At 45.7% G+C, this 13753-nt stretch overlaps 2 protein-coding genes across 2 annotated transcripts in view; one reads left to right on the top strand and one right to left on the bottom strand.

Annotated features, from left to right (window-relative positions):
• The window catches only part of Kpna1 (karyopherin subunit alpha 1), a 596817-nt gene that overhangs the window by 558769 nt on the left and 24295 nt on the right, over window positions 1–13753 (bottom strand). The window lies entirely within an intron of this gene.
• The window catches only part of Pdia5 (protein disulfide isomerase family A member 5), an 87844-nt gene that overhangs the window by 15456 nt on the left and 58635 nt on the right, over window positions 1–13753 (top strand). The window contains exons 2-3 of the mRNA XM_048346773.1: window positions 8219–8345; window positions 10641–10728. Of these exons, the coding sequence (XP_048202730.1) occupies window positions 8219–8345; window positions 10641–10728 (215 nt within the window). The remainder of the gene's footprint in view (window positions 1–8218; window positions 8346–10640; window positions 10729–13753) is intronic.

Below are 13753 nucleotides of genomic sequence, written 5' to 3' on the forward strand. Positions count from 1 at the left end.
GTATATATATACAGTACATAATACAGAGTATATTATATAATATAGTAAATATAGAGTATATACAGTATATAGAGAGTATATTATATATAGTCTATGTAATAACTCCTGTTAAAACAAAACAGCAGCTGAGGTATGGCTCAAGGGGGTAAAGTACCTGAGTATAGCAACTATGATGACCTGAGTTCAAACCTTGCTCCTGCTAAAAACACAGAAATTTCCCCAACTCCCACTACCCAAGGTCTTATGAGTGGAGGAACACACTGTAGTCAGCAGTAAGGACAGACAAGTGAACATCATGCTTACATGGAAAATACCAGTGAGCACCACAGGATAGCGTCCTGGTTGTAAGATGCAAGGAAGAGTAGGACAGTATTTGGGTGAGTTATGGGCATCGCTTTCATTTTTCTTCTTTTTACTAGACAAGTTTTTTTTTCCCTTCTATGTTATTTGGTAATAGTTTTAGACTTAATAGAAGAGTTCAAGAAGAATAAGGATTTTCATATGCCCTTTAAAAAAATCCAGGTTCCATGAATATGAATATTTTATACATGTGTCTAATATGCTTCCTCGGCACATATAAAGTTTATGTATGATGTTTCTTTGCTCTCTGAGCTTTCTCAGAACTAATTTCTCAGAACTAATCCCTGCTGTCCAGTGGTGCATTACTCTATTTCCTAAAATACAGGGATAATATCTTACATAATCACAATACAATGATTGAAGTCAGGAAGGTAGAACAATTGTCCCTCAGTATCTACTGGGGATTGGTTTCAGACCTACCCCTCCTGCCCATGGCTACAACAATCCATGAATGCTTTATGAAAATGGCATATTTGCATGTAATCTGCACATATTCTCCCACATATTTTAAATAATTTCTAATTAACCTTTGACATCTTATACAATGCAAGTAGTTATGTTGTAATTGTTTAGCAAATAATGACAAGAAAAATTAGTGTGGATGTCAGTACAGATGACAGCATTTTTGAATATTTTTTATCTGACATTCAATGAATCTAAAGATGGCAAACCCACAGATATGGAAGGGCCAACTGTATTTGGTTGAGGACCTAACATAGAACCCTACACTACATTTAGTTGTCCTTTACCCTGGAATGGATCCTCTGTCTTCAGTGACCTTGACATTTTTGAAGACTTTCCCATAACTTGGTTTTTGACGATGTCTCATTCACTCATTGCATCAGGAGCTACATAATGTCAGATTGGTCCCTTAGTAAAGCTGGGCAGGAGGTGGGGGCAATACAGTAAATTGTGTTTTCTGGTGACAAGTACTTTGGGACTGTAAGGTAAGAGTAACTATTAACAAAGATAAAACATTATCTTTGTGCATTTTTTCCATCTAGCCTTTTTCTGAGTAATTTTGTTTTCATAGTTGTGATCATACTGTGTATATTTTGAACTTTTCTTAAACTTAATATGCATTACACCATCTTTAAGTTCATCACTGGCTGTATTATTCTTTGAGCATTTGCTCCAACTTGCATAACCATTCCCTGCCTGTGGGACATTTAGGCTGTTTATAGGTTTAGAATCTTAAGGAAAAGATCATGAGAATCATATTTGAGATAGACCTTGTGTTGATTTCCTCAGAACATATTCCCAGATGTAGACTTATTAAATCAAAGAGGACAAATCTTTTTAAGACACCTGATAATTACATCAAGTAGCTTTTGAAAGAGTTGTATAGTTTAGCTTTCTGCTAGCAGTATGACAGTTGGGCTCTGTATTTTAAGAGATTGTTTTATTTTCTTTCCTTTCCTTTTCTTCGTGTGTGTGTGTGTGTGTGTGTGTGTGTGTGTGTGTGTGTGTGTGTGTGTCCATGTCCCTGTCCTAGAGCACTGAAGTCCCTAGGCACTGTCTCTGAACTTTATTTGCTGAGGGCCTAGTGTTCTACTGCTTGAGCCACAACTCTACTTCTGGCTTTTCGGTTGCTAATGGGAGATAAGAGTCTCAAAGACTTTCCTGTCCCGGATGGCTTTGGACAGTGATTCTCAGATTTCAGCCTCCCAAATAGCTAGGATTACAGGCATGAGGCATCTGTGTTTGGCCTTCAGCCTTTTCATTTTAAACTATCACCTACCAGTGAGGATTTTTGTGTTGAGATTAATTTCCTGTATTTTGAATTATGGAACCATAGGTATTTGTTTCTAAAAATGTATTACAGTGCAATGTAGCATATTACTCTTCAAGCGGCAGTACTGATCTGCGGCATTGGAATGAGGTCTGACCTGGTAGAAGTGACTGTGTCCAAGGAGGATCCTTCAAAATAGGGAAGGACTTGAGATCACATGGGGGGAGGGGGTTGTGCTAGTTTACCTAGAGAGGCCTAAGGGAGGCATTTACCATCTTTAGAGTGCAGTTGGCAGACACATGGCATGGGAAGGGAGCTTGAAACTTGCTCCCCTTAAAGTTCCTCTGATTTTAAGCTTCCCAGTGGCTCGAGCTGTCCAGGGTGAATCTGTTGAGGCACAGAACATGGTGGCATGTCAATTATTAACACAGTCAGTTCTCAGCCTTCTGGGGCCAGCTGGGTTGAATGAACATTTTGAGATTTTGAGTCCTTGCCATGAAGGCTCATGATGCCACATAAGGATCATTGAGGATTTCTGTTTAGGGAAACCATTCAGCCCAACTCAAACCTATGTACTACAGGAGATGTCCTGGCCTCTTGGTCTCCAGCAGGATCCCTTGACTGCAAAAAAGCAAGGTAAAGATTCTGCAGTTGCCAGGTTCTTCTGTTCTGTGGATAGCTGTCACCAAGTGACCAAGATACCAGATAAGAACAGCCATATACCATCAGGAAGAACAAGGGTAAAGCAATCACTTCATAATCTGTCTAAGGTATATTAGAAGATTAGGCATTTTGCATTAATCCCATAGCAGATATTTGTATTCCTTTCTAGCCAAAGGTTTTTGTTACAGTATATATTTGTGTAGCAGAAGCCTCCGAATGATACTGCATTAGAGAAATTATGAACGTTATTCATGTTAAAGTGAGGGAGGGATATTCCAGGTATACCACAATTCTGTAGGAAGTGAACCTCATATCTTCTATCTTGTTAACACTATATGTTCAGTAAGTCCTTTCTTCTCATTGTCTCAAATTGGCTGCTTGAGTTCCTGCCATCTTGTCTAAATTGCAGCTGGCAGGGAGAGTCTGGAAGACTCCTATCAGATGTCTAGTAGAGACAGTTCCTAGACGTTGCCTTGAGCTTACATTCCAGAGTGGGTTGTAGCCACATGGACACACTTGTTGAAAGGGGACTGAGAGGTGGGGCTCTCATTGTGAGTGGCCAGATGCCCAGAGAAACCTAGTAGCTTCCAACATTATGCCTTGTGCTACAATTAGGAAGGATGTTAGAAATCAATTTCAGACTTTCCATTTTCTGGAGGAGGAAACTGAGATTTGGAGGAGAGATGACTTGTCTAAGAGCATAAGCTGTTAAGATCACCACCAAACTTAGGTTTCTGCCTGTAAGTACAGTCCCTTCTCTCCCAAAGCTTGAACTCTGCATTCTCAGCCAGCTCATCTCTGACCTTGGGTTCAGACCCTTGTCCATTTTTAACCTCCTCCCCTACTTCCTTTGCCTTCACTTTCTTCACTGTCTAAACTTCCAGATCAGATATTTCAGAGCTATTTTGAGCAAAATGTGGGTTAAACTGGTTTCTTCACAGCTCCTAGTAAAGAAATTCTTTACGCAGGTGGCAGAGCAAAAAGGTCAAGTCCCGCCTCCATCCTTCCTCCTAAATGTTAATCTTCTGTCCCCAAATCTTTCTTCATTGGCAAGCTGCTTTTACATAATTAAATATCTCTGGCTTCAGGATCTGCACAGACAGTCACTCTAGAATGGACAGACGGCTCTGTCCCTCAACAGCAAAGGAGCAGAAGGGTGCTGGCACCCCCCACCCCCAAGATGGAGCTTTTATAAGGGGAGGGAGGGTGTAACATAAAGAGGACTGTGCTCCTCAATGATTCTCCACTCTTCTTCGGTCTGGTGGCAGACTGATTGAGTGGAAGGAGGGGAGTTTGTGTGTGCTGTGAGTAGGTGGAGAGTAGGTGCCTAGAAGGATGAGGTGTAGAGGAAGGAATGTGTACCCACCTAGTACACAGTCTCTAATGGGAACAGATTTGGGAAAGGAACGCCATACCTTTATCCTGAGAACCTTGGCTAACCCCAGGACCTGCAGAGAGTTCATGTAAATCCACCCCCCCACCCAGGATCTCCTGGTCTCTGATTCTGGGAGGTGTAGGCTGCTCCTCTTGCTGGCAAATACAGCTTTTTAAAAAAAAATTGGTTTGTTTGTTTGTTTGTTGCATGGCTTGCTAACTGCTTAGGAAGCCAGTAAGGTTCAGAGAGGAACCTCCTCTGGCAAGGAGTCAAGGTCATGTTCTTGTTCTGATCCTGCTGTTGATCTACTCTGTGACTTTGGTCACTTAACCTCATCTGTCCAGGTGGCAAGAATTGCCCACAGCAGTAAAGGAAATGCAAATAAAAACAACCGTATACTCTGACCTCAGGCAACAACAAATGCTGGAGGAGATGCAGAGAAAGAGGAACCCTTCTTCACTGTTGGTGGGAGTGTAAACTAGTGCAACCACTGGAGAACAGTATGGAGGTTCCTCAAAAAACTCTGCATAGACATACCCTATGACCCAGCCGTACCACTTCTAGGCATCTATCTGAACAACAGGATCCAGGATACCATAAAGAATCCAGCATACTTGCACATCCATGTTTATCGCTGCACAATTCACAATAGCCAAAATATGAAAACAACCCAGATGCCCCATTACAAATGAATGGATCCAAAAAATGTGGTACCTGTACACAATGAAATACTACATAGCAATTAGAAATGATAAAATATTGGTATCTGCAGGGAAATGGTCAGATCTTGAACAAATAATGTTGAGCAAGACACGCCTAGAACACAGAGAACAAAGGCGCATGGTCTCCCTGATACGTGGTTGTTGGGGGGCAGGGGGAGAACAGCAGAGATCATGTCTATAAAATGACAAACTTCTTTTCAAATGATATTTCCACATGTTTTGGTCAGCAACTTTACAGTATGTCTCTAAAACCAAACAATTACTAAATAAAAACAAAAAGGTCTAGGCTAGACCTATCAGAGGATCACAATTAAAAAAAAAAAAAAGGAAGTGCCCGCAGATTGCCATGAGGGGTCAAGGAGGACCAGCACACAAAACCTGGAAAGTGTGCTGTGTGTGCCATGTGACCTCTCCATCTGGGTCGCTGTGCAGCTGGCTGACAATGCCAGGTTTTCTGAATTGTGTATACGTGTGCTTGCCTTCCTGTCTGGACCTGCCGCTTCGCCTGATCACAGGCAGGGCCCCAGAGAGGAAGAGGCAGTCCCTGTTATGCTGTTGTTCTTGCTCACTAATAGTACCAATAAAGGTAATTAACTATCATTACATGCTGCTGTGTGCCAAGCATTGTTAGGTTCTTTATGCCCTTCCTCCCTTGTGTAACCCTGAGCCAGCCTGCCAGGTTGGCATCTATATTGCCCTCTCCCCTTCCAAGTAGGGAGATGAGACTCAGAGGTCTAGTATCCAGGCTGAGATCATCTGGCTATAAATGATAGCATTGCATCTGTCTAACTCCAAAGCCAGTGCCCTTTCTGCGGTGTCTGGTATATGGAGAAGGGAAGTGGGAAAGGGTACAAGAGAAAGCCTAGACACCTGAAACTGGGTGGTGGGAAACAGTGTAGATAAAGAAGTAACTCAGTCTTCTCCTTTGTTGCTAAGCTATGCTAGGGTGGGGTAAGCATTCCTGGTATTGCAGGACTCTGAAGAGATCCTGCCAGTCTGACCAAGGATTGGTGGGTGGTGGAAAGGAACTGATACTATGAGAGGAGCTGGCACTGGGCTAGGAGTTGGGAGACTGCTATTTTGATAAGGTGGGATGCTGCTTTTCTGAGACAAGCTGGGATGTACCAGGAAAATGTTTTCAGCCCTGCCAAGGGAGCACAGGCAGTTCAGCCCGAGGTCAGTGCTGGTAAAGCAGAGTGCTGGCGAGTGGGAAAAAGGCAGTGCATGGAGGCAACAAGCACAAGGCATTTACCTTCCTCCCTGACTTCTAGATTGTTGACTTCCAAGGGAAGAGCATACCAAGTGCTTGAACAATACCATGTTGGCAGCGTTAAAAGCACTTCTCCCTTACTACCCCCTCCATGCCTGGGTGTGATGAAGGAGCCCGTAGTCTGCACCATTAGCAGTGTTATTGTGGCCCTAGTTATTGTTGTGATTGAGGTTTTCAGGTTGTGACTTACAAAATCTGAAGGAAGGTTCTGGGCAATGTGATCCAAGCTCACTGGAATTGCGTCTCAAGGAAAGGAAGACATACCCACAAAAAGGTTAACAGACACAAGTGAGTGGAAAGCAGAATGTTAAGTGGCTGCAGGGTCCCCTTGGGCTTTAGGGGAGGGAGGACGGGCTGCCTTGTTGGCTGCCTCTGTGGTTACTGGCTGGGGCAAAGTCTGTCTGGGGCAGGCACAGCCTTTCATCCTTTTCTCCTTTGAAGACGAGCAGCCTTGTCGGTCATCTGCACATTCTCCCTGGATCTGGACTTCTTTGTTTTCCCTCTCTTGCTCCCAGACCTTCAAATTCTGCCTCTCCAGGCAAATCCCATATCTTTTATGTCTACCACCCTTCTCCTGACTTCATTGTCACTCAGCTCCTATGCCAGAGGGATTGATAGGCAGCCTGGCTTTGAATCTGCCCTCTCCACTGAAATTCCCCCATGTGTCTCCAGGGACTTTGTCTCACTTAGCTCACTCAGCCTGGACTGTCTTTCCTTGCATCTCCTCCCTGAGCAGTGCCCGAAGCACCTTACCTATTCTCTCCCTCCCTTCCTCCTCCTAGACTAGGGTGTTGCCTATCTCCTTTCTCAGGCCCTGGCTCATAGAGACATCAATTTGTGGCTTACTTTCTAGCCTGGAGAATGTGTTCATGAGTGCCTCTTGCTTACACATCTGTGGCTTGAGTCTGTCATTGTCTTCCTCGGCCCTACAGAAGAGCCTCCTCCACTGGTCTTCTCCATCTCTGAGCATCCTTGGAGCCCTCTTAGACCTTCCTCTTCCTGTCTGTGAATAGTCATTAAGTTGGTTATTTTTTCCCCTGGAGACCCTTGATCGCTATCTCCTGCCCCTCTACTGCCCTGGTGATTTAGCAGTCCTTGTACCACCCTGGTAATTTGTCGGCCATGTGCCCACTTGGCTTCCTGTCTGGGTTAGCTCTTTAGTCAGGTTGTCCCAGGTAGTGCCCCACCTGCTTTCTCCAACCAGTTCCATGTCAGACTGACTCACTGTGCCATGATCTTCTTGCATACATGAGAGTTGCCAAGGACTCACTTTGTAGCGTGTCCTCTATAAGTGACCTTTAAGGGTGTGATTTGCCACTTACTAAAGTGACAGACATTTCCTGAGAGTTTTCACATTCTTTGCCCTTCACAGCTCCTATTTTGGGGGTGAGGTTGGAGGTCAGGTAAAATCAGGAGGAGGCAGATCAGCTATAGGGAGGGCTCAGTGCCAGCCCCAGCTTTGTGCCTTGTGATGGATTTCATGTAAATTCAATTTGCTCATTGTATTTCCAATAGAGCTTAAGTTCTCCACAGTGTCATGGTAAACACTGGACAGGAGGTTTTGGTGGCTGGCTGGAAAGTAGCTTGTTTAATCTCAGGTGGTCCTTGATGACCTGAAGGTCCCTTAGATGAACCTGAAGGGTTGGCTGGTTCTGTAAGAAAGAAGCCAGGAGGATCCAGGTCCTACTTAATTACCTGTGTAACTGACCTTCTAAGTTTGCTGGGCCATTCTCATCCTGAACACCTGCTTCCTGTGGGGTTTTGCTTTGGTACTTCAAGGTAGGATGGGTTTTCTAACTGCTCCAGTGTGTGTCATTTGGAGTGATGTGTAAAATGCAGAGCTTGACCTCCAGGGAAGTCTAAACTGTTGGGTGATGGTGTAGCAAGTGTGTTTATAGACCACAAGCTTTGACACAGTATCTAGAGGGGGGATGGTGACATGAGAGGGCTGGGAGGTATCCTTGCAGATAAAGACATAGGCATGGTGGTATCCTGAGGATTGGTGAGAAGTAAAATGTGCTCTAGGCAACACATCTTGTGGGTGACATGGGTGGGCCAGAAGCTGGACTCATGGCTCCTGACTGCTTGCTTCTTAGGTGGTCCTGCCAACTTGGCTGTACTCTGCCAAGGTCTCCTCACTCATTGAGAGAATCTCCGACCCCAAAGACTTGAAAAAGCTTCTCAGAACCCGGAATAACGTGCTGGTACTTTACTCCAAATCTGGTAAGTGTTCCTTCCTGGCCTTGGAGCCACCTATCAAATAAGGGGGCAGGGCTTAGGGGGTTGGGGAATAGGGTAAAGGCAGAAAGGTGAGACATTAGGACTGAAACCTCTCAGAGAAAGCCCAAAGTGTTAGAACTGTCAGCTTTTCTCAGAAGATGGAGGCTGGCTTACATAGGCGTGTTAGTTCAGCCTTTTAGCATCCTGAGTACCATTTCAATTCCTTATTGTGCATATTCCTCGGGAAATGTGCTCTTGAGCTCTTCACTACCTCAGGAGGGAAAGGACATGTGGGAAGACCACAGTGATCAGCAACTTGGACACCCAGCTTCCTGCATAGGCTCGGGCTAAGCTCTGCCTGGGTATGCTTCACTGGAGCAGCTGATTAACTGCTCAGGCTGGCCTATTGCCAGCTGAACTGGTCCCAGGCTTGGGGGCACTTACCCAGGCCAGTAGCCCTGGCCCTGCTTAGCTCCCATCTGTCCTGCTTTGGGTCAGATGCAAGACTGACTTTGGAATGTGTGCTAGGCTGGAGCACAGCAGCTTAGTTTGGGTAGGAACAGTGGCCTATGTTCCTCTGACCTTGAGGCTGCCCGAGGGCATGGAGGATGGAGAGAAGGTTGCTTGGCTCTTGGCAGCAACTTTGGGGAAGGATGAGTGGCTGCCTCTGTTGATGCTATTCAAGCAGAGTTAAGTGTTTTCGCTGTTCTTAAGGATGCCAGGATTTTTGTGCTCCTGGAAAAGCATCAGCCAATAGCTGGACTAGTTCTCAGCCCAGCTTTCTCTGGCAGCTCGTCTTTGACATTCATTGGCACTCGGGGTTTATGGATGGTTTGGACATGTGGCCCTCCTGAAACCTGCACCTTCTGAGCATCCCTGGTACATGGTTGTCCTTGTTGCCACTTACTGCTATTTCTCCTTCTGAGGATTGGACACATGCACTCCTGGAGTTTGTTGTTGGGAGTTCAGCATATGACTAACATTTCACTGTTGTCAGAATTGGGGAAAACTGAGGCAAGGGGGGTTGTTCAGGGTCCTCAGAAGGCATGGCTCAGTTAAGAGCATGCTCAGTTCCTCTCTGGGAGACCCATGATAGGGTGCTTTGATGAGCATCTCATTTGCTCCTCTGCCACAAGGGAGGAGGCAGCACAGGCTGCCAGGCAGAAACCAGTTTACAAATGAGGACACAGGAAGCTGAGGGGGAATGACAGATTCATTTAAGGTCTACCAGCCCCAGGTGGCAAAGTCAGTCTGCTATGCTGCCTCTGCCTCCTGGATCCTGATGAGAGTTAGGAAGAAACAAGTTACCTCTACAGCCTGAGACGGGAACCCTCACAGTAAGTTAGAGTAGGATGGTTGGTTCAGTGGGCCTGCAGTGAGGGCAGAGCCTGACCTCTCATCTCGTCTCTCCATCTATCCATTGCCCAGCCTGGCCTCAGTTTGTTGAGAGTGGAACCCCCTGTGCTGCCCACTCAGTAGGCTCTTTCCTGCTTTACCTTTATAGGAGCCGGGCATGGATGGTTATTTACCTTCTGTCCTTGCCCATTCCTGCTATACCTGACTTGTGACCTCCTGTGGGTTTTCTGAGCATCATAGAAACTAGATTTCCTTCCCCCCACCCCCACCCCATCATTCCAAGCAGGGCCTCCTTCTTGTGGCTAAAAGGCAGGTCTGGGATGGGAGAGTTTTATATTGTTCTCCTTTATTCCCCCCACAGCCTATCTGCAGGGCAGAACAATGGCTTTCCCCACCTCAGTGGTCCAGCCTCCTGTTGCCCTGGCTGTGGTTTCCTGGGAGTGCCTCCTCTGAGCCACTCAGCGCATGTTTCTTGAACGATTCTTTTTGTTCACATCTGTGAAAGGCGCAGCATGCTTTGTATTCACAAACAACTACCATTATCCACCCCGGAAAAGGAGATCTGAGGAGGCACATAATTCAGACATCATTTCTGCTTGGCTTTGGGATGTATCATATGGTGTTGGGTGGAAGAGGCAGCAGATTGCTCTCCTCACCAGTGCCTGCCAGGCAGGCCTTTTGAATGAGCTTGCTGAGGTCAGATGGAGAAAGTGATGCATACTCTCCTGGGTAAAGATGTCAAACACAGCCTCCCTGCAGGGAAGCATTGCAGGACAGTGGGGTTGAAATCCTGGCCACAGAGGCTTGTCCCCAAGACCTTGCCAACGTGGACTCACAGGCTTGACATCTGGACTCAGACTCGTTCTTTCTTATAGTCACTCACCCTGACCATGCCCTGGAAGCCTTTGGATGTGAATGCTTAATTATTTTGTTCTTTTACAGAAGCAGCCGCTGAAAATCATCTCAGGTTATTGTCCACTGTGGCCCAGGCAGTGAAAGGACAAGGCACCATCTGCTGGGTAGACTGTGGGTACGTCCTGGGAACCCAGGCTCCGAAGCTGGGATGGAGGAAGGATATTTGAGGGCTTTTGTGGATGGAGAATTGCCTTGTAATTAATTCTCTGGAAGAGAGGATGTGGTGGAGAGATGACCCAAGTGATCATGGGGGTTACCTCTGCGCTGGAGAGGAGAGGTGTAACTCCCCCCGCTCCCTTCCTTTTCAGCTTCTGCCCATTTTCTTCTTATTCTCCTCTAGGAGCTCTAGCTCTCTTGTGTTCCCTTAGTTTGTTTTCCCAAAGGGAGGTGGGTATCAGAAGAGATCCTCCCTACATAGAAGAAATCCTTGATGCCCAGAGTGCAAGGGTGATTTCAGGGTCATTCTGTAGTGGGTTTGCAGATAGGACCTTATCTCTAACGCAGGATATCCCCATTCCTATGACACAGTGGCAGTACAACCAGTTGGTGACTGATTGCACCCTGAGCTCCTGAGCTAGGGCAAACCTGGAGGATGAATTGAACCTTTGATGTAACTGCTCTTGGTTAAGCTTAAGCCCTGCTATTATCCTTCAGGCTAAGTGAGCTTTCATGGGCCCTACCACAATGAAACCTATTTCCTTAGTTCTAAGTGACTGTTTTACAAGTGAAGTTTGGGACATGCTGACTTAAAAGTTGATGACCTTAGGCTTGTTCTATATCCATGGCTAGAGAAAATGAAAGGAGCTTCATTTATATTTTGACAAAGCTAACTGTGTGTGTGTGTCTATGTTTCTGTATGTGTCTGTGTATGAGAGTGTCTGTGCCTGTCCGTCTGTCTCACTCACCTCCAGATTCATTCCGACACTGCCTAAACAGAAAAGACTGTTTTCTAGGCAACTGGCAAGATCTTAGCCATTGATTAATTTTAGTTTGTAGTTGTGCTGAAAGTGCTCTTGTCTTCCAGGTATCTATCTCCCCACATTTACGAGTCATGCAGTGTGAAACTGGCAAAGTGACAAAGCCTATTAGAGGGTCCCAGGCACTTTAGAATTTCCATATCTGGAGATAATGACAGTCTTGCCAATCTGAGGAGCCTTATTGTTGGGGATTCTTCAGAGACTTACGGTTGGCAGAAATGGACAGAAGAGCTTTGATTTCATTGCTGTTTTTGCCAGGGTCCATCTGTCAGCCATTACCAAGCACTTATTATGTGCTTTGAGGATGTACAGATGAGTAACAGTTCCCTCAAAGAGCCCAGAATGCACCAAGGAGGCAGACACACAGGTTGGCTTATGCTACCAGGCATGAAGTGCTGTTAATAGATGCTCTGTATATAAACAGGCAGTCAAAGGCAGAGGAGGCAAAAGTTCAAAGGGAGACAAAGATCTGAGGTTGTCATGTTCCTTGCCTTTCCCCACAGGAGTTCCCCATGGCATGGCTTCCAAGCTCTGCTTCTAGGGGCAAAAATGGTACTTTGTCCCCAAACTGTAGAACATCCTGAGCGGGATGGCTAAGCTAAATGGGGCTAAGGGTTCATGGGCAAAGACAGATGAGCAAAAGATTAGGACTTGCGGGGCGCTGGTGGTTTGTGTCTGTAATCCTAGGTACTCTAGAGGCTGAGATTTGAGGATTGCAGTTTGAAGCCAGCCCTGGCAGAAAGATCTGTGAGACTCTTACCTCCAATTAACCATCAAAAAGCCAGAAGTGGAGCTGTGGCTCAAGTGGTAGGGTGCTGTCCTTGAGCAAAAAAGCTCTGGGACAACACCCAGCACCCCAGGACTAGCATCGCATGCTCGCACATGTGCGTGCGTGCACACACACATACACACACAGTGAGCAAACCAAAGAGTTTAGGACTAACAACGTCTGATGTCTGTAGTCAGTAAAAATGCTAGTGGAGAAATCCTGTGAATTGGATGTGCCAAAGTTAAACTTAGGTGGAAGGCATGTAGAGCTTCAAACAGTGCCTTATACAAAGGTTGGGCTGTTTCACATAGATGCCTTTCAATCTATTGAATTTACCCCTATAAGAGGAAGTACAAACTGAAATGTTAAATAGCTTTAAAGTGCTTTAGATAAGCAAGTGGATTATGCAGCTAATGTGGATTATTCTGGAAGCCAGGATATCTGGGTCTGAATTTGGAATTAGAGGGCAAGTGTAACCGAACCTTCCCTAAGGTGTTCAAGGATCAGCACTGGTATTCTCAGGGTATTTTCAGAGTCTCAGGGATAACTGTTAAGCCAAGAGATCCTGAGGGCCCTTCTACTCATCGGCTCCTACTCCTAGTCATCGACATCTGCCTGTAAATTCTCAGGGGAACCCATGTGAATGCTAAGCAGCCCTGAGGTGACAGTTCCTGCTATTGTCCCATGTGTGTTCCATCTGTGTTTACATCTGTGAGTGTGGGGATGGGATACTCCCAGGATGGGCAGGAGTGTTGGGAATGCTTTCTGCTGCTTTCTGCAAGTAGAGAGGAGGGAAGAGGTGGCATGGTGCCAGTGCTGCTCTCTTTAGCTCCGCCGTTCAGCAGCAGATGGTTAACTAGTATGTATTCCCTCTAGTGGTCTCTTTTGTGGTTCCTATCCCACCCTCTCCAGCTCTGCCTGCTTCCCTATTAGTAAGCGGTTGGTGGTTAGAGTGAGGATGCTAAGTACAGTTTGGGATGAGGTGACCAGGAAGGTCAGGAATGAACAAGTCACACTGCTTTTCTTTAAAAGGCAGGTGAGGGCTAAGGAAACCTCTAGACAAGAGACAGTGCTGTGGAATAATAGACACAGCCTAGGACTTAGGAGAAAGCCTAAGGATGAGAAAGCTACTCCTTCCACTTACTAGTCCTGTGACTTGGGATAAGTTGTTTCCTCTGAATGTTTCCTCATCTGCAAGGTGAGGAGGGCCTTTCCCCTCTCAGGTTTATAGTAAGGAACAGGTTCTATCATGGAATAGAATAATTTAAATGGGAGATGTACTTCTGTTGTTGTCATTTTTTATCCATGCATAATGGTTCAGTAAGAAGCTGGATAGGGAAAATTGGCATGTTTATTGGGTGAAACTCCTTTGGTTCTAAGGAAGATTTTCCTGC

The sequence above is a fragment of the Perognathus longimembris genome, chromosome 5 (assembly GCF_023159225.1).
Source record: "Perognathus longimembris pacificus isolate PPM17 chromosome 5, ASM2315922v1, whole genome shotgun sequence".
In the NCBI taxonomy this organism is placed as follows: domain Eukaryota; kingdom Metazoa; phylum Chordata; class Mammalia; order Rodentia; family Heteromyidae; genus Perognathus; species Perognathus longimembris.